This window comes from Triturus cristatus, chromosome 12 (genome assembly GCF_964204655.1).
Source record: "Triturus cristatus chromosome 12, aTriCri1.1, whole genome shotgun sequence".
Lineage (NCBI taxonomy): Eukaryota > Metazoa > Chordata > Amphibia > Caudata > Salamandridae > Triturus > Triturus cristatus.
The window spans coordinates 605,008,024-605,028,439 of record NC_140595.1 but is presented as its reverse complement, the minus strand read 5'-3'; the positions used below and the strand labels follow the sequence as shown (position 1 = coordinate 605,028,439).

The 20,416-nt window shown below is 53.4% G+C and overlaps 1 protein-coding gene across 2 annotated transcripts in view; it reads left to right on the top strand.

Annotated features, from left to right (window-relative positions):
• TANGO6 (transport and golgi organization 6 homolog) overlaps window positions 1–20,416 on the top strand; it is a 753,370-nt gene that overhangs the window by 654,309 nt on the left and 78,645 nt on the right. For both annotated transcript variants that reach the window (XM_085637713.1, XM_085637712.1), the window contains exon 17: window positions 8,862–8,975. In XM_085637713.1, coding sequence (XP_085493839.1) covers window positions 8,862–8,975 — 114 coding nt within the window. The remainder of the gene's footprint in view (window positions 1–8,861; window positions 8,976–20,416) is intronic.

Below are 20,416 nucleotides of genomic sequence, written 5' to 3'. Positions count from 1 at the left end.
TGCACTGTAGCAAAGGCTTATTAGCAATTTACACGAGGCAGCCTAAAGAGTGCAGAACCGTTCTTAGGAATGCAAAAAAAAGCGACCATTAATTTCCCATCTTGTACACTAGAATGGATGTGCACCATGAATCTCCTACACCGCCAGTGATCATGACCCTGAGTTACGCACACCCCCAGCCTAGCAGAAGTTGGCGCCCTACAACCCCCATTTCACTGGTACCGATTTATTGCCCCCTGTGAGGTGCTTGTATTGTTAATTCCGTGGTCTCTCCTTTCCCTTTTCACAATGCAGGGGTGCATCTCCTGGCATGCTGGTGAAGGAGTCCCTTTTCTGAAATTGGGTTTTCTGCTCCTGCATTATGCTGTGACCCTGGTGGTCTGTTACTCACACTTTATTCATAGAAGGGCTCACTATCTGATGGTTGTCTTGGGCATTAGAGAGCATCACTCTGGGAGGTTTGCAAGGCTCAAAGCTCTTGCCCTGGAGTAGATACCAATTACATGGTTGTTCCTCTGTGACATGGCTTAGTGTCACACTGTGGTGTTGTCTGGAAGGCCATAAACGTTTTCCTTGTGGACGCATTGTTTCTTTTTGGGAATAAAAGGTATCCCACTGTGGTGTGGTTTACACTTCTCGTGGTCTGCATTTTTCATCCTTTTTTTTTCGTAGATGGGCTCTTTGGTTTGACGAGGAGTCACACCGTATCTTTGGGAATGCTGGGCTCCCAGATGTTTCCTTAATAGATGACCCCTCAGTGATGCTTTCTGTTTGCCACCTCATGATATCACTCTATGGGCTGGCGTGCAGTGCTCCTAGAAGCCTTTCCTTGTACATTCGCCTAATTTGAGGATCATCTCTCTTTGGCACCATATGGCGTCACCTCGTGGACTAGAAGTCATTCTTTGTAGACAAACCCACTATAATGATTTCTGTTTGTCACAGAATGGTGTATCACTACTTGTAGTGCTTGCTAGAAGTTTTTCCTTGCAGATGTTCTCTCTCTGATGATTTCACTTTGATTTGACATGATGTCACACTGTGGCTTGGTGATGCCATGCCCGTAGAAGCTTTTCCTTATAGATAATCCTATTGGGCGGTGGTGGCTTCTCTTTGGCGACCCGTGGTGTCACACTATAAGCTTGCATTCATTACTCATAGACGTCCTTTTTTTTTTAAAACCTTTATTGGTCAGTAGCAGATAGGACACAGCTTCTTGCCTACAACCATGATACCAGGCCGGCAGCAACAACATGCAGTTCGACAGACGTATAGCACTTGCTAAACAGGAGCAATTCAAGAACACTGCATGTTGCCTACAACCCACATGTGCCGGCCGCGGAGTAGTATATACCAGCTGAACTCCAATAAGAACTGTGCTCCCCCAGTGCATATCCACCATACTTAGTATGTGGCGTAAGGAGTTGTCCAGTGCAGGGCCATAGTGTAAAGTGTCCCATCGCTGGGTATGTCCCAAGCTCGGTATGATGTGGCTCTGCACTTAACTGACTCAGCCAATGACCCGGGAGGAGATATCGTCAATGCAATTAGTGAACGTGAACTAGTGCTACATCTGTCAATGCCACGCTGCATGCGCTATGGTAGGGTAGGCTTTATGGTGTCCGTAGTCCCGGGGGGAAGCTTCTACCTCGCGCCACCTCCCACCCGTATACCCGGTGCACAGAACGCTATCTTACCAGAAAGCGGGTACCCAGTCCGGGCGCACAGGGAGTGCCCGTATGCCCTACGTGGGGAGGGAAAGAAGGAGAAAGGAGGACCAAGGAGATCAATCTACCGGAGGGTCAGGACAAAGCGTGGCGGATGAGCTAGCTCTCTCTGTATTTCCGGTCCCGCCATCCTCGGAGTCGTCCTCATCCCGAGCTCGCAGGAGGAATGCAACGAGGGGACCCCAGAGATCTCTAGGCCGCGACTTGGGGGGCAAGAGATCAGCGTACTGATGAAGTCTTTCCTGCCAAGTGGACATCGTACTCAGCCAAGTCTTGAATTTAGGCGCTCGCCCCCGTCCCCATCTGCACGCAACGTGTCGTTTCGCCAACAGAATACTCAAAGCGAAGAATTTCCAATGGGCCTTCAGCGCCGGGTACGAACGGCCCAGCAGGGCAAGCGCAGGGCAAAGCGCGGTGACCACCCCGATCATATCAGACATGGCCGCAAAGACCTCCTCCCAGTAAGTGGCAACTGCTGGACACGTCCAGGCCAGGTGCAGGAAGTCAGCGCCTGCTCCCCCGCACCTCCCACAGCGGTCGTCATCCCTAAGTCCGAACCGGCGCAGTTTGACAGGGGTATGGTAGAGGCGGTGCAAAAATTTAAAATGAACTAATCTAAGTCGAGCATTGCCCATCACTGCAGTGGCATGAGAACAACTCTCCTCCCATTGTTCGTCCGACATTTGGGCCCCCAGGTCGTTGTCCCAGTCCGCGCGTGCTCTGAGGAAGGGGGGGGGGGGGTGGAGCCGCCTGTGCATGGGCATACAAGCTGGAGACTACATGTTTCGGAGTGTCTGCCTGCAACAGAGCATGAAGAGGTGCCAACACAGCTGGCTCCTCCGGGAAATTAGGCGTGACCGCCTTCATATTTTGCCGCAGCCGAACGTAAAGAAAAGTATCCATCGCCGACGGGGAATTCTCGCCAAAGAAGTGCGCCGCCGTGCGGAATCTTCCCTGGTGATATAGGTTCCCCCACGTGCGGATCGCGAGCCTAGTGAGCATTTTGCGACCGAGTTCCTCCTGGGCAACACTTAGCCTGGGGTCATGAGCTAGGATCATACGAGGAGAGTATAGGAATTTGACCTCCAGGTGTTCCGCAATGCGTTTCCAGGCCCTTACCGTGCAGTCAACCGTATTGGGGTCACGATCTCCGATGCGAACCTCCGAATATAGATAACCTGAAGGTTGCACAGGCCTCATATACCCGTCTTCCACCGCCAGGTGCGCCATAAAGGGTGGGGGGTATAGCCAATAGACCGCAAAGTGCCCTTGGGTGCAGTCGTAGTAGCGCCTAAAATTAGGCACATCAAACCCCCCCCGATGGTAAGGCAACGTGAGGGTCCGCATCCCGAGTCTGGCCTGTTTCCCGCCCCAGATTAGACGCGACATTTGGGAGTTAAGAGCCCGGAAGAAGTAGGAACCTGGGTTGTATGGAATGTTGGTAAAAAGGTATAGCAATTTGGGGAGCACAACCATCTTGATCAGGGAAATACGCCCTGCCATAGACAGCGGTAGATGGATCCATTTAGTGACATTATCAGAAATTTTGTCAAGTGCCGTCCCATAATTGGCCCTGAGAAGGGTCTCCCGATTTCTGGTCACTCTGATGCCCAGGTATTTAATCTCCTCCGATTCCCACACCAAGGGGTAGTCCAGGGGGAACTGTAGGGTCTTGTCAGTCAGGGGGAATAAGGCCGACTTCGCCCAGTTTATCTGAATCCCAGCTATGGCTCCAAATTTGGTTATTTCACGCAGCAAGGGGTTTAGGTTTACTTGCGGCTTGTGCACATATAGAGTTATGTCATCCGCATAGAGAGCAACAAGGAGCTGACGTTCTGGGTATATAAGAGAGCGGTGGTTGTGGTGCTGCCGGAGTTTGGCCGCCAAGGGTTCAATCGCGATTGCGAACAGCACCGGAGAGAGAGGGCACCCCTGTCTGGTTCCCCTGCGGATGACAAAGGGGGCAGAGCGGGCCCCATTAAGCAAGACCGTAGCCTGTGGCCGGCAATATAACAACCGGATCCAGTTCAGGAAGCTGAAGGGAATACCCATCCGCTCCAACAGCGCCAAAAGGTAATCCCATTCCAGGGAATCGAACGCCTTTGTGGCGTCTAGGAAAACAGCGGCGGCCTCGCACCGAGGGTCTATATCCTGCAGCACAGCCTGCAAGGTGCGCAGATTATGCGCAGTCGCACGGTTGGGGACAAACCCCGCCTGGTCTGGAAGGACCAGGCGTTCCATCAGAAGATTAAGGCGCGTGGCCAGTACCTTTGCAAGTATTTTAATATCTGCATTCAGTAACGATAGAGGCCTATACGAATCACATTGCTCTGGTGGCTTCCCCGGTTTCAGCAAGGACGTGATAAGGGCCTCGCGCATCGTATCCGGCAGAGAACCCTCCTCTAGCGCGGTGTAGTATACTTGCTTCAGCACCGGTGCAAGGACGTGGATGAAAGCTTTGTAAAAGTCGATCGGTAACCCATCCGAACCTGGCGCTTTACCCGAAGACATGGACATAATAGCTTCTTTTATTTCGTCTAATTCGATTTCGTGGTGTAGAAATTTCTGCTGAGAAGGGCCCAGCCAGGCTAAGGCCGTGTCATCGAGGTACTCCTGGAGATTGATCGGTGTAGTCCTGTGTGAGGTGTAGAGTCGGGTGTAATGGTCAGTAAGGATCCGAAGCTGGTCCGGGAGGTCACGATGCAGGACGCCCTGTTCGTCGAGCAGGGAGGCTACGTAATTGCGGTACCTAGGGGATCGAACTGCCGAGGCCAACGCTCTGCCGGGTCTGTCACCCTCACCGTATACCCGCGCCACAAACGGCTTCCCTAGGAACTTGCATTCCTTATCCGCCGCAACAGTATATTCAGTCATTTTCTCCCGCAGCTGCGCTGCGGCTACCGCCTCCCGCGGACGCCGCGTCAGTTCGCCCTCCAAGTGGCATATCTCAGTTTCCAGTTTGCTCAGGTCCCCGCGCAAAGATCTAAGGACCCCTCCCCCTTTAGCTATACACCAGCCTCTCGCAGTGACTTTGAATGCTTCCCAGACCGTGGAAAGACTAGATACCGAATCAACATTACGCTCGAAAAACTCCTGAATATCTTGCTCCAGCTCGGCCCTGAAGACCGCATCCGTGAGATGCGCCGGGTTAAGGTGCCAACTCAAATACGGAGACACCGCTACGGGTATGCGCAGGGAAAGGAGGACCGGAGTATGGTCTGAGAGAGTGCGGACAAGATGCAGCGTCCGAGCCGCCCATTGAGAAAGACCGGCTGACAGAAATATGTAATCTATGCGTGCCCATGTAGAGTGCGCCGCTGAGTAATGGGTACCCTGACTGAGCGAGGGATGTGAGTGCCTCCATGCGTCGGCCAGGTGGTGTTCGTCAACTATGCCCAACAGTGTACGTTGGGTGTGCGTGTAGTGTGACGACTGAGGATGTGATCTGTCCGCCGCAGGCCGAAGCGCGGTGTTGAAATCGCCCCCTAATATGACATGAGCAATTCCCAGGGTTTGAATCTTCCCCCACAGTGTAAGAAATGGGGCCGGATCGTCCACGTTGGGGCCATAGTAACAAGCAAAAAGTATCGTGTGTGAGTGCAGCGTCCCCCAAACCAAGCAGTACCTTCCGCAAGAGTCCACCTCAGTCCCGGCAGGTATAAACCCACCCCCCGCCTTACCAAAATCGTGACTCCTCTGGCATAGTTCGAATAGGAGGAAAACGCTCTACATGATGCCCACCGGGATGCAAATAAGGGGGACCCTCCCGGCAATAGGTGCGTCTCCTGTAACATAGCAACAGACACACCCTGCCTGTCTAGATACCCCAGGACCTGCCTCCTCTTCCTCGGGTTATTCAGCCCTCGTACGTTCCATGACACAAGTTGAAATTGCACAGTGGGTCGAGAGTCAACTACGTCTCCCATTCATACAGACATAAATATCCGTGGCATATTGTCCTAGCATATATAGTCGTGTAGCACACAGTTTCACTAAGAGAACAAACCCCCCAACGACTGCCGCCCCCTCCCAGCGCAGAGTACTAGTGAGTCTAGGACCTCTGAAACCAGTCGGAGTTGGCACCCTCCCACACCGGCACCCCCTACTAGCCGGGTATATAGCTCCCTCCCTAGCCCTCCCGCCCCAATCAATACCAACCCTGACAACAAAACGAAAATAGCTAGCATCCCCCCCCCACTAAGGGACGGGATGTATAGGGGTTCGCCCATCGGGGGATTATGCCTCAGGGCACCAAGCCTGCCCACCGCCTCCCTACTTACACCCACTAGGAACCAGATAGACTTCTGGTATCACAGTGCGGGACGGAGGCGGGTGACCGGGCACAGATTGTAAGATATATCAGTTCCTCAGACAGCAGTCCTAATCAGTATAAATGCCTCTCCAGGATATATACTTCTAGCCATGCCGTGTATATACAGCAGCGACGGACGCTCGAATCCGGAGTGCCATCCTGGCCCGATCAGTCTTGCTGTGCCATCGGCGAAGACGCTCCGGAGCGCCTCCCTCCCGCCCCAGCCGCGGCCATGTCTTTCTTATGATGCTTGAGGAAATCTTCCACCTGCTGTGGAGTTTGGAAAAAATGCAGCTTGCCTTGATGAGAAATTTTTAGCTTCGCAGGGTAGAGCATGGCGTAGGGCAGCTCCAGGGACTGTAGTTTCTTTTTTACCCCCGCGAATTTCCGCCTGGCCTCCTGAACCGAGGCAGTGAAGTCGGGGAAGAAGGATAATGTGGCATTCCCATACACCACCGTGCCAACCTCTCGCGCGCGTCGCAGCACCACGTCTCGGTCCCTGTAGTTGAGGAAGCGCGCAATGATGGGCCGCGGCTGAGCCCCAGGCGGAGGCCGGGCAGCCAGAGATCTATGGGCCCTTTCCACGATGAGGTGTGAGGAGAAGGATTCTTTCCCAAACAGTTCAACGACTAGGTTCTCGATGAAGACCTCCATTTTCCCTGTGTTGGTGGACTCAGCAAGGCCCAGAACGCGGATGTTATTGCGACGGGACTGTGCCTCTAAATCCTCATTCTTGTCAGCGATGATTTTGAGGAGCCTGTCCATTTGGGTTACCTGCCGGTCGTTAGAAGTGGCTCCGTCTTCAAGGGCCGAGATCCTTTCCTCCGTTTCCTTGATACGTGTATCATGGTGTTCCAGCTTAGCAACCACACTGTCCAGTCGGGTATTGATGGAGTCTATTTTGGAGTCTATGGACGCCAAGCTGTGCTTCATGCTCACCAATAGGGACTTCCAGTCGTCGTCCGGGGCACTAGCAGCAGTAGCGGCCGGCGGATCGCTCCCCGACTCAGGCGCCGTCGCGGGGGTCTTCTTGGCCTCGAACGGCAGCTTAAATTGCCTGGCATCATTGCGGCCCATGGCCCGGTCCACCCGTTCTGGAGACCAGGTCCCCCCAACAGTCCGGACGGCAGGAGGAGCCCCTCAGCCCGGGGCGGGAACAGACCAGTCCGGTGATGCGGGCCCAGTAGGGCAGCGTGAGGGATGATATGAGGGAGCAGCAGGCAGACCCCACAGTGTCCGACCCCCTCAGCCCAAGGGCGGCCGAATCCACGCCAGCTCAGTGGCGATCCCGAGCCGTAGATCGGGGTGCGTAGAGCCGGGCCCACTCCCGTCGCAGGCCCCGGTGGTGTATGTTCTCGTCTCCCGATCAGCAGGCGGCCCCGTCCAGTATCCCGAAGTGGGAAGCGATCAGACCACACTCCAAAGCTGGCGCGCTCCTGCGTCCGGGTCCAGCCACACCCGCAGCCACAGCGCGACGTCCGGCCGGGGGGCCACGGAAGGGGAGAGAGGCCGAGAGGGCAGGAGGGGGGGGGCCAACAGTGCAGGCAGACCCCACGCGCTCACCCGCGCCGCAAACTAAGGGAGAAAGCGCGCCCCCGAGATGCCACGCACCTCCAGGGCAGCCGGCCCGCACCAGCTCCGGGCCCCGCCGGCCCTCAATCCAGGTGGGTCAGCGGACGAGTCTCGTAACCCGGCCGAGTAGGCAGCAGCGCGCGGGGAGCTCCTCCCCTCCCCCACGCGATCCGAGGGAAGCACGGCAGCCCTCCACCGGGGCAGGTCAGATCAACACAATGGGGGCCTACCCCCAGCCAGGCAGCTCTCTCCAGGGGCCAAAGCAGCGTCGAGCAAATTGCGGCAGCATCCAGGCCCACAAGGTTTCCTGCAGTCCGTGGCGAGTCGGGGCCGCCCGAGTCCCGGGCCGCAGCCGGTCGTGCTGACACACCCCCAAGCACGGGGGGGGGGGAAATCTCCTATCTCCGGGTCACCGCCGGTGCTGTCATCCACTCCGCGTCCTCCCGGCACCTTCCCCTGCTCGGTTCTTCTCGTGGGGGCGACGTCTCAGACGCAGCCCCAAGGCCGCAGAAAGCCTCGGACTTTCCTGGCAGGCCGACGCCGCGCCTCCGCCAACCTCAGCGCCACCAGCCACTCCGCCCAGGCGAACTCACGCCGATTCACCAGCCGGTCGCCAGGTTACTGCGACACTGCTGATACCGTTGTGCTCCGCCAGTATTCAGGCGTCCAGCGGAGATAACGAGAGGCAGGATAGGATGGTCAGGATGCTCTGAAGGATCGATGAAGTGCCCGGTCGGGCGAGAGCCTTGCTAAAGCGCGGCCATCTTGGCTTGGCGCCACCTAGCGCCCCCTACTCATAGACGTCCTTGCTTGCAGATGTTCCCTCTCTCACAGTTTCTCTTTGACATGGTATGGTATCACAGTATGTGTTAGGGATGTACTGCTGATAGAGTTCTTCAAAGAGAAATAGTCCATCCTCTGTGGTTTCCCTTTGGCATGACAGTGTCATACTATGGGATGCACTGCTCATAAAGGTCTTTCCATGTAGATATTGCGCTGATACTTTGTCTTTGACATGACATGGTTTCACATCATGGGTTAAGGAAACCCTCCTTGTAGAGGCCTTCCCTTGCACAAGGAACCTTAGTGTCAGATTTTCTCTACATTGGGTGATTTGTCATTGCATGTGAGGTGTTTTCAGAGGTCCGCCTTTGCGCTCCTTGCATTCTACGTTTCTGGGATATTATCACTTTTTAAAGTGTGCCACATAGCCAGCAAACTTACAATTTTTACTTTCTGCTTCCTTATAGGTGACCGCTTGTTTGACGTCAGTCGTGAAGCTGGACCAAGAGGCGGAAGTTCGAAGAGCAGGAGTTCACGTCGTTGTACTGCTGCTTCGTGGGCTCAGCGAGAAAGCTACAGAGGTAAGGCTCAGCTGCATAGCTGTAATCATGGGGACTCATAGATATGGATGGATCAACAACAGTGTTTGTCCATCCTTGTATATTTCTCACGCTCTGCAGTTCCTGGTGGGTTTCATACCCGACACAACAGACCCCTTTTTGTAACCATCATAATCAGAACTGTCTTTCTCCTAGAATTACTGAAGGAGCGATTCCAGAAAGCATAATGATTAGAAACACATTGCTTCTTATGGAACAAATGATTTTCCTTCTGCTGCCTCTCTTTTATGGAATAGTTGGACCTGTCCTTTCACAGGCTCTGCTGTAGCTCTGTCCTCTTCAGACTTGTGGGATATGTGGTTCAGGTAGACATACGTATCTCTGTTTTTACCTGATTGCCTTTACAACTCAACTCTTTACAATGCCTTGTACATCTCGCAAACAAACCTACGGTTTTGAGATATTTTGATTTTTCTCTCGCTGCAGCCAAGACATCTTTCTTCAAATCAAACTGCACTTTGTGTGTGTGTCTAGGATCACACAGTAGGTTCACTAGAGACGCTTACTTATTGTCTTACATGCGCAAGTGAAGGTCATTAGAGTGAGCATGTATAGGTAAGTCGAAGCAGATGCTCACAAAAGAATAACTCTTCCCAGGCAGGTCATTGCACATCTACTTGTTGGCTTTGATGAGCAGGTTACAGTGAAGGTGGATGTTATGTTGCAGTGTCTAATCAGTCTGATGGCTTCTTAATGTTCGCTGTCGTATCAGCATCCAAGATGCTTATATGGGGGAGGGTGAAATGGCCCCCATTAACTCAGACAGGAGCCCTGGCACTCTTGCGGTCCTTTTGAAACCACATGGTGGGAATGCTCTTTTTCCTTTCTCAACTTCCGTTTGCCTTGATTTTCCTTCCTGCTGGCGGTCAGTCGCGTTTCTTGTAGGTTCCTGTGCCCTTTCAAGCAGCTCATTCTGTTTAAGGATTCCTCTTTACTGAGACCAGACTTCTTCTATCGGTCATTCTCAGTCCTCTCTGGCATTCCGCCTTCCTGGAATCCAGTTCTTTGACTGTGTAAGGATTGTTAGAAATCCAAGGGATGTATCTTTTGAAGTTTGTCCTTTGTGCAGTGACATCAGCATTCCATGAATGTCACTGCAGTCCCCATTTGGTCAGTGTGGCTGCTGTATGGCTGGATAACAGGGCTTCATCTCCTATAGTCTGAGGCCCATATAAAGATAGCTTCATTGAGCCGTGAGCGGGACCTGTATTTACTGCAATATCAAAACAAAGTACAAAACAAAGAGTGGGTGACTGAAGAACTTACAAAGCGCAGTGTTTTCTTGAAGGATTCCTGGTGCTTGGACTGTTATGCACAGAGATAGAGGAAGCCTACAAGATATTGTGACTTAAGAGCCTTACAAAAGTTGCATGGGTATAGAGCTATCAAAGGGTATGCACTCTGAATATCGACCCCATAATATCGATGGAACACAATATCAAGGACTAATTAGCCGAAAAAAACATTGACAGGTAAGTAAGTCTACGCTTTCTATACTTACCTCGACATATATGTACCTACATAGATTATATGTTGTCAAGGTTTGTAGGTTTGGAGTTAGTAATAGTAAATCTATACCTTCCAATATGCACTTACCTTTCGATATTCTGTCCCTGGATATTCAGTCCTTGATATTCCTGTACCATGATATTCTGTGCGTGGATATTCAGTAGTACAGCCCTCGAAGGGACAGTGGCACACTGTTCTACAACTGATGAACAAGAACATAAAATGATTCCCCTTTAAACTGAGAGTGCCTAAAACCTGGGACAGAGTCAAGGAGCCAGATCAAAGCAAGCACGCTGGAGCATGCCGCAGAAATCTGGCTCTATTACATGTGAGCCCAAGCTCTTAAAAAGCCAGATGGCCTAAACGGAGTAACTTACGCTAGATCCGCTGCACCACAGGGAGCCAATGAAGTGAACAGCTGGATCATCAGATGGTCGGATAGATGAAAATTGACCAGCATCCAGGTGGCCATGTTTTGGACTAGCTGCAGCCTCCTGACAATTACACAGAGAGACCCAGGTAACAGACATTGGCCTAACTATTGTAAATAAAAATTGCAGTTGCCACCACCAGAGCCTGCAGATTGTAGTACCTTCTTCAGTTGCTCATTTGAAGTAAATATGCAGAGATCACCGAGCTTAGCAGTTCCATCAGATGTAGCGGCTCGTCGTCCCACCATAGTCTAAGGTTCTTATCTTTATGGTGACACCGAACGGGTTTTGTTGCTGTAGATTAATCTAGTAGATTGGGTAATGGATTCCCTGATTTTCATGGTAGCTTGTTAAACAGCCTTTCATCCTCATAAGGTCTATTAAATAAGTACTACTAGTTTGAGTAATAATTGCACCTGTTATTTTCAGCATACAAACCTTCAAATATTGGAAAAGTGCTATTTTGATACACATTGTTTGTGTAGGTGTCATTTGGCTGAAGAGTCTCTCCATTGTGCCTTTGATGCATCTAGGAATTCTTTTATTCAGACTATGTTTTGCACAATGAGTGTTTTCTTCTACTGAGCCCTGCAGCGAAGTTGTAACCTATTTAATGCTGGCCCTGCTGACTGAGAAATTAGGGCCGTAATTGGAAGGCAGTGACCATCCGTCAAAAAATAAGTTGATATGTCGTATAAAAAGAAATGTGTGGTGCTTGCAGTTTGGTAGGTAGTTAGCCCATACTCTACCGGTATTGGGCTCCATTTACAATGTCATTGCTGGAATCCTTTTGCTAAGGCCATTATCTGAAAGGAACACGTTAGTTAGATTCCTCACCTTAGAATATCCCCAGGCGTCCGACTGGATCTGGAAAGATGTTTGTAGCAATACCTCTTGCGCGTCGCTAGGCGTCGTCTGCGGCTCCGCGTCCGTCGTTGGCGTCGTGCACCGGAATGACGTTGTCGGAGTACTTAAGACGCCGCCCTCGCGCGCGGACGTCAGTTTTTCCGCGCCAGTAAGCGCCGATCCAGGAAGAGCTTACCCCTAGTCATTTTTTGACTAACTTTTTGACTCTTTTTGGTCTATCGACTCTACTCTGGTGCCGGTAGGATGCCTGGTTTTAAGGCCTGTGACGCCTGTCATCGCCTGATGTCGGTGATGGATCACCATCGCCGGTGCCTTTACTGCCTGGGGGCCGACCACGACGCGGAGTCGTGCCTCGACTGTCAGGCCTTGACATCGAAAGCTAGGCGGGAGCGGTCCTGTAAGCTTCTCGAGCTTCGGCACTCGGCTCCGCGCCGCTCTCGGTCCTGGTCCAGGAGGAGGTCCAATGACCGATCGCGGAGCCATCGTCATCGCTCGTCGGGGTCTTCGGGTAAGTTGAAGCACTCCAAGAAGTCCAAGAGATGACATCGCTCTTCGGACTCCCCTCGCCGGTCGCGCGACTCGGCCGAATCCGTCCCCATACCCGCCGGTCCCTGGGACTGACGCGACTCCGGCGGAGGTCAGTGCATTCCTCTCGGCCATGAGGGGCCTGGCTCCGCCGTCGACGCCTACCGGCGCGCCTTCGGGCCCCGCGGACTCGACTGGGCGACGTCGCGTGCCGGCGGCTCCGGCCCCGGCGCCGTCGACGGCTCCGACGCCGCAGGTCCCCGAGGGATCCAGGCCTGGATCTCGGTCGGCGCCGGTCGACCTCACGACGCCTCCTCCGCCAGCGCCGACACTGGTTCCACCTCTGACGCCGTCCCCGGGCGACGTCGTTCCCTGGTTTAGCCCCGGTCCGGGCCCGACGCCGGCACGGTGCAGCCCGGGCGCCGGTGCCGGCGCCGACTGGTGAACCCTTCATCTACTGCCCGGCTCCGATCGTTCCTCCTGTTTATCGGGAATCGGATGACGAGGGCGACTGTATGATGACCCTATGGCCGCTCAGGCCCAACTTTCTCAGGACTGGGCAGAGGAATTGGGGGATGCCAGCGGTCTGGATACCTCCCCGGACGCTGGTTTCATCTCTCCTCCGACTGTGGCCTCGGAGGAGGGTGCAGCCTTCTCAGTGGTGCTGCGCAAGGCGGCTGAAGCCCTCGGGCTGGAGTTGCCTGCTGTGGCCGTGAGGACTAACGTCCTCACTGAGGTCCTTCAACCGACAGCAAGCTCCACTGAGCCTCTGCTGCAGTTTAATGAGGCCCACATTGACGTTCTGCAGGGCACTTGGTCCAAGCCCTCCACAGTCCCTCCTGTGGACCGGAACGTTGCCCGGCGCCACCGCCCTGCTCCGGGCGACCCCAGTTTCCTCTCCCAACACCCCACCCCCGAGAGTCTGGTTATCCAGGCCTCAACCTCCCAATCCTCCTTCCCGTCCGCTCCTCCGGATCGGGAATCCAAGAGGTTGGAGCAGTTTGGCAAGAAACTGTTCTCGTCCCTGAGTTTGGGACTGCGGTCTTTAAATACCGCTTGCCTGTTGGACCGTTATTCCCACTCTCTGTGGGATGCGGTGGAGGACGTGCTGCCCTTGTGTCCGGTGGAGGCCCGGACACGACTCGCTCAAGCTCTTGCTGACGGTCGAGATGCAGCGCGGCATGCCATACGGTGTGGACTTGACACCACGGACTCGCTGGGTTGGGCGATTTCCACCACGGTGGCGCTTCGGCGTCACGCCTGGCTGAGGTCCACGTCATTTTCGGGGGATGTCCAGAGTTCCCTCATGGACATGCCTTTTGATGGCACTCGCCTTTTTGGTGAGAAGGCAGACAGTGCGCGGGCTCGGTTCAAGGACTCCCGGGCCACGGCCAAGTCCTTGGGTCTTTCGGCCCCGCGGCCCCAGCAAGTCGTCTCCCACCTCCAGACTACGGCCGACCTCCTGCACTCGCTGGGGTTCTCCATCAATGTGCCGAAGTCGCACCTGAGTCCTTCCCAGAAGCTCCTTTTCATCGGAGCGGTTCTCGATTCGGCGCAGTTCCGGGACTATCCGCCGGAACAGCGGGTCCGGGACATTCAGGCCCTGATTTACATCTTCCGGCCTTTGTCCTGGGTTTCGGTCAGGTTGGTGCTGCGGCTTCTGGGGCTGATGGCCTCCTGCATCCTGTTGGTACCTCACGCCAGGTGGCGGATGCGGATTCTGCAGTGGGACCTGAAGTTTCAGTGGGCCCAGCATCGCGGCAACCTGTCCGACCATGTCCTGATCTCGGAGGGCACTGCGAACCAGCTGCAGTGGTGGCTAACGAATCATGATTGGGTCAGTGGCAGATCCCTCTCCCTACCCCAACCGGAGCATGTCGTAGTGACGGATGCCTCCCTCCTGGGATGGGGGAGCCATATGGGAGAGGCGGAGATCAGAGGACTCTGGTCTCCGGCGGAGACTCGGCTCCATATCAACCTATTGGAGCTGAGGGCGATCCGACTTGCACTGAAAGCCTTCCTTCCCTCTGTCCGGGGAAGTGTTGTGCAGGTGTTCACGGACAACACCACCGCCATGTGGTATTGCAACAAACAGGGCGGGGTGGGGTTGTGGACCCTTTGTCAGGAGGCTCTGCGCCTCTGGACATGGCTGGAACATCAGGGCATCACCCTGGTGGTTCAACATCTGGCGGGCTCTCTGAACGCCAGACCAGACGAACTCAGCCGCCGGTGCATGATGGATCACGAATGGCGTCTGAACTCTGACGTGGCGCAAGGTCTCTTTCTGCAGTGGGGAGAGCCTTGGTTAGATCTATTCGCCACCGAAGAGAACGCGCAATGTCAGCAGTTCTGCACGTTGGAATTTCCAAGGCGGCACTCGCTCGGAGACGCTTTTCGTCGCGAGTGGAGTTGCGGTCTGTTGTACGCCTTTCCGCCTATACCACTTCTGCCCAGAGTGCTGAAGAAGATCAGGCGCGACCGGGCCCAAGTCATCTTGGTGGCTCCGGATTGGGCACGAAGGTACTGGTATCCCGAGCTACTCAGTATGTCCATCGATCCTCCGATACGACTGCCTCTTCAGGAGGACCTTCTGTCGCAGCAACAGGGGACGGTCCTCCACCCGAACCTGTCCAGCCTCCACCTCCATGCGTTGAGATTGAGCGGCGACAGTTGATGCCATTTGACTTGCCTCCTGAAGTCTGTGATGTCCTTCTGGCAGCCAGGCATCCCTCCACAAAGACGGTATACCCCTGCCGGTGGAACAAATTTGTGGTATGGTGCACAGCAAAGGCTGTGGATCCCCTTTCTGCCCCTCTTTCTGAGGTTCTCCTCTTTCTTCTTTCTTTGGCCCAGCAGGGCTCTGCTCTAGGCACCTTGAAGGGTTATCTTGCTGCAATCTCTGCTTTCTTGAGGCTTCCTGATCAGCCTTCTCTTTTCAAGTCCCCTGTTGTCTCCCGTTTTCCCAAGGGCATTACTCATATGTTCCCTCCTGTTCCCTTCGTAATGCCTCAGTGGGACTTGAACCTTGTTCTTACTTTTCTGATGTGCGCTCCCTTTGAGCCCCTTCACAACTGTCCACTTCGTCTACTGACTCTGAAAACTGCCTTCCTGGTGGCTATCACCTCCGCTAGGCGGGTGAGTGAGCTCCAGGCTCTGTCAGCTAAGCCTCCCTTCCTTTCGGTTCATCCGGATAAGGTTGTCCTCTGGACCCGTCCTTCTTTCCTTCCTAAAGTCGTGACTCCCTTTCACATCGGGCAATCTGTCACGCTGCCCACCTTCTTTCCGCCTCCGCATCCTTCAAAAGATGAAGAGAGGCTCCACCGTCTGGACCCAAAACGTGCGCTGTCATTTTATTTGGCCCGCACAAGCCAGTTCCGGGTGGACGACCAACTTTTTGTTGGATATGTAGGTGCGAAGAAGGGTAAAGCTGTGCACAAGCGGACCATCACGCGGTGGGTCGTGTTGTGTATTAAACTCTGCTATTCTTTGGCGAAAAAGGTCCCTCCTGTTGGGCTGCGAGCCCATTCCACCCGGGCCACAGCGGCGACGACTGCCCTGGGACGGGGGAGTCCCCTTGCAGGACATCTGTCAGGCGGCGACGTGGGCTTCACTGCTCACGTTCGCCAGGCACTATTGCCTGGACAGCCAAGTCCGGAGAGATGGCCACTTTGGCCGTTCTCTTCTCCAGGACTTTCTGGTGTGATCTTGGTTCGCAGACCCACCACCGGGGTTGGTATTGCTGGGGTATCTATTCTAAGGTGAGGAATCTAACTAACGTGTTTCTTTCAGATAAACAAGTTACTTACCTTCGGTAACGATGTATCTGTAAGAAACATTAGTTAGTTAGATTCCTCACCGACCCACCCAGCCTCCCCGTTCTGCGAACCGACATCTAGGGTTCAGGTTCTCCCTTTCAGGGCCCTAGATTTTTTGGCACCAGTGTCGGTCTCTTGCATGGCTCAGCGTCCCTGGCGCGGAAAGCTATGTACAAGAACTGACGTCAGCGCGCGAGGGCGGCGTCTAAGTACTCCGACGTCATTCCGGCGCACCATGCCAACGACGGACGCGGAGCCGCAGACGACGCCTAGCGACGCGCAAGGGGTATTGCTACAAAAATCTTTCCGAATCCAGTCTGACGCCTGGGGATATTCTAAGGTGAGGAATCTAACTAACTAATGTTTCTTACAGATACATCGTTACCGAAGGTAAGTAACTTGTTCGTTCAGTCCGCTGTAGTTTCTTCACCTAACACACACCAAAGAATTGAGGTGAAATTCGAGATTATTACCCTCTCCGGGGACCCAAATTATGAGATAAAAGTGCCCTCACCCACTAATAGTGGTATGCTTTATCATAAGGGCTGATACTACACCCCCTGTGTTACCATCACAAGGGGTGGAGAAATTATTCTTTTCAATTTCAAAACAGTTTTATGGTCCACGGTGCAATTTATAGTTAAAACTACCTTATAAGTATCCCTTCTAATTGATCCTGAGTCTCCTAGGTAGGGTTAAAAACACCATGAGATGTTCTCATAGTATTATCACTCGACCATCTGTCCAAACTGTATATCAACATGTTTCGGCAAATCATCAATCGCCTCTTAGGGTTAGTGGCCCTATTCAAGACTAAGATCCCTACATTTACTGTCACCATCAGTCAATCCTGCTTGTTAGTGAACTGTGATATATGATGAAGGTTTCATATTTGTATGCTATCTCTTAAACTGGGGTTGGAGTGGGGGAATCGCCCTGTAGTCACACTTTCGTCAAGGGACCGACGCCGCCAAAGGTACCGCTTTCCAGTCCTCCAACAAGGAATTTCAAGTCTTGGGGTTTTAGTTCCTGGCCATTATGACATGGATGGCTGAAGCTAACCTTGACACCCCTGTGGGAAAAATCTTTTCAGCATGTTTTCTGTTTTTCCGAGGTATATTTTGCCCCTCATTCTGAATTTTCAAGGTCAAAATATGGGGTTTAGTTTTTTTACCTCTTTTTTGCTTTCTAGTACCTGGAGCAATTTGCACATGGAAAATTCCTATTCCATTATCAATTTGGAGCAGACTCAGGCTCCCAAATGGGGTGTAAACAAAGTTAGCTCCCTCTTCCGGCTTTAATGGTAGTTTGATCTACAAGCTACCCACGACATTAGACTTTTGTTCCTACCGGGAACATTTCATTTGACGCTTCATGTTTAACTGTTTGTGAACAAATAATTTTCGCCCAGATGAAAGAAAACCCATTTTGTGACATTGGTGCCGACAGCACCGATCCTTTGAAGGTGGTTTTTTAATAGGCCTCGGTGAAATTTCCGTCACGTAATTATACAAATTTCCTGTTATTTTTTTAATGTAAAATTAAGTCACATGGCATAATTACGCTGCATTTGTGCCAAAAGTTTAGCTCAGGACCACGGGAATAATGTGAAGGGCCAGAACGCAAGCAGCTGTTGCTTGCACAACTCTTACTTTTTTATTTTTTTAAATATGAAATGTATTCGGACATTTCAGGTTAAAATATAGTTCTAAATGTCGATTTTGAGTAATTCTGCTGAATTTTGCATAATTACGCAAAAGCCGATTTCCGAAGTGGGATGTCTCTTCTTTTCCCTCCTCAGCTCTCTTGATCTCTCTCCTCTTCCTCGGATTCTTTTGCTAGTAGCCTGGACATTTCGCAGGAGCCTAATTCACAAAGTTTCTTTCTTTCAGTAGGTAGGTGTGATGTACTGTTGTCTTACTCCTGAATAAAAAATTTGCTAGCTTTCGTGCCAAGAATTTTCAATTCTATTAAGGACACGGAGGCGAGGATTATGCTTCTCTTTCTATTTTATTGCCACTCACAGCAGCCAATCAAAACTTTTTTGTATGCAAAACAAACACTACACATCCAATGATGCTATGTTAAGTCCCAAGGATAATACAAGTCCAAACAAAAATCCTCCAACATGGAAGAACAAACTGGAACGTTAACCTCTTCTTAACGAGAAGAACTGCTACTCCATCTTCTTCTCAGAACCTGGAAGGAAGGAGATATAAGAAACCCGTAATTTCTGTCTAAACAGAATAATCAATATAGACGGGTGGGTAAACATTACAGTATTGTAATATAACCGGGTGGGATAATCCTCGCCTCCGTGTCCTTAATAGAATTGAAAATTCTTGGCGCGAAAGCTGGCTAATTTTTTATTCTATTACAGGATCGGAGGCTTCGGATTATGCTAGATCTGAAAGAAACACGTTAGTTAGATTCTTCACATTACAATATCCCCAGGCGTCAGGCTGGATCCGGAAAGATTTTTCGTCAGCAATACCCTTGCGCGTCGCTAGGTGTCGTCTGCGGCTCCGCGTCCGGCGTCGTGATGACGTTGTCGGAGTACATAGACGCCGCCCTCGCGCTCTGACGTCCGTTCTTCTTTTTTCCGCGCCACACATGGCCGATCTGGGAAGAGCATACCCTTTTAGTCATTTTTTGACTAAACTTTTTGGACTCTTTTGGTCTATTCTCGTCGACTCTACTCTGGTGCCGGTAGGATGCCGGGTTTTAAACCTTATGACTCCTGTCACCGACTGATGTCGGTTACGGACCACCACCGCCGGTGCCTCCACTGCCTTGGGGCCGACCATGATGCCGAGTCATGCCTCGACTGCCGGTCCTTGACTTCGAAGGCTAGGAGGGAGCGGTCCCGCAAGCTACTCGAGCTCCGGCAGTCGGCTCCGCGCCGTTCATGGTCCCGGTCGAGGGACCGGTCGCGGAGCCGCAGCCATCACCGCTCGTCTGGTTCCAAGTCTTCGGGTAAGTCGAAGCATAGTAAGAAGTCCAAGAGGTGACATCGCTCTTCGGGCTCCCCTCGCCGGTCGTGCTACTCGGCTGAGGGTTCGGCTGGTACCACCCACGCGGCTCCGTTGGAGCCGCAGGAGTCGCGTCCGTCCCCATACCCGCCGGTCCCTGGGACTGACGCGACTCCGGCGGCGATCAGTACCTTCCTCTATGCCATGAGAGGCCTGGCTCTGCCATCGACGCCTGCCGGCGCGCCTTCGGGCCCCGCGGGCTCGACTGGGAGGCCTAGCGAGCCAGCGGCTCCGGCCCCGGCGTCGACTCCGGTCCAGACGCCGCAGATCCCCGCGGGATCCAAGCCTGGATCCCAGTCGGCGCCGGTCGACCTCACGACCCCTCCGCCGGCGCCGACTCCGGTGCCACCCCCGGCGCTGCCTTCGGACGACGCCGTTCCCTGGTTCAGTCCCGGTCCGGGACCGGCATCGGAGCGGTGCCGTCCGGCGCCGCACCCGACGCAGATGGATGGCAATTTCATCTACCGCCGGCTCCGATCATTCCACCTGTCTTCCAGGAATCGGATGACGGTGACGACTGGGAGGGGTCTGATGACCCTCTGGCCCGGCAGGGCCATTAATCACAGGACTGGGCAGACGAGCTGGGGGATGCCAGTGGTCTTGACACCTCCCCTGACACTGGCTTCATCTCTCCTCCGACCGTGGCTTCGGAGGAAGGTGCTGCATTTTCTGTGGTGCTGCGCAAGGCGGCCGAAGCCTTTGGGCTGGACCTACCTGCTGTGGCCGTGAGGACTAACCTCCTCACAGAAGTGCTCCAACCGTGAGCAAGTTCCTCGGAGCCTCTGCTGCAGTTTAATGAAGCACTAGTGGACATTCTGAAGGGCACCTGGTCCAAGCCCTCCACAGTACCTCCTGTGGACTGGAACGTGGCCCGGAGCCACCGCCCTGCTCCGGGCGACCCCAGTTTTCTGTCCATGCACCCTACGCCCGAGAGCCTGGTTATACAGGCCTCTACTTCCAAGACCTCCATCCCGTCTGCTCCCCCGGATCAGGAATCCAAGAGACTAGAACAGTTTGGTAAGAAGCTGTTCTCCTCCCTTAGTTTGGGATTGCGGTCTATTAACACCGCTTGTCTCTTGGACCGTTACTCCCACTCCCTGTGGGATACGGTGGAGGACGTGCTGCCCCTGTGTCCGGAGGAGGCCCGGACACTGCTCGCCCAGGCTCTTGCCGACGGGTGGGACGCAGCGCGGTATGCCATCCGATGTGGTTTGGACACGACG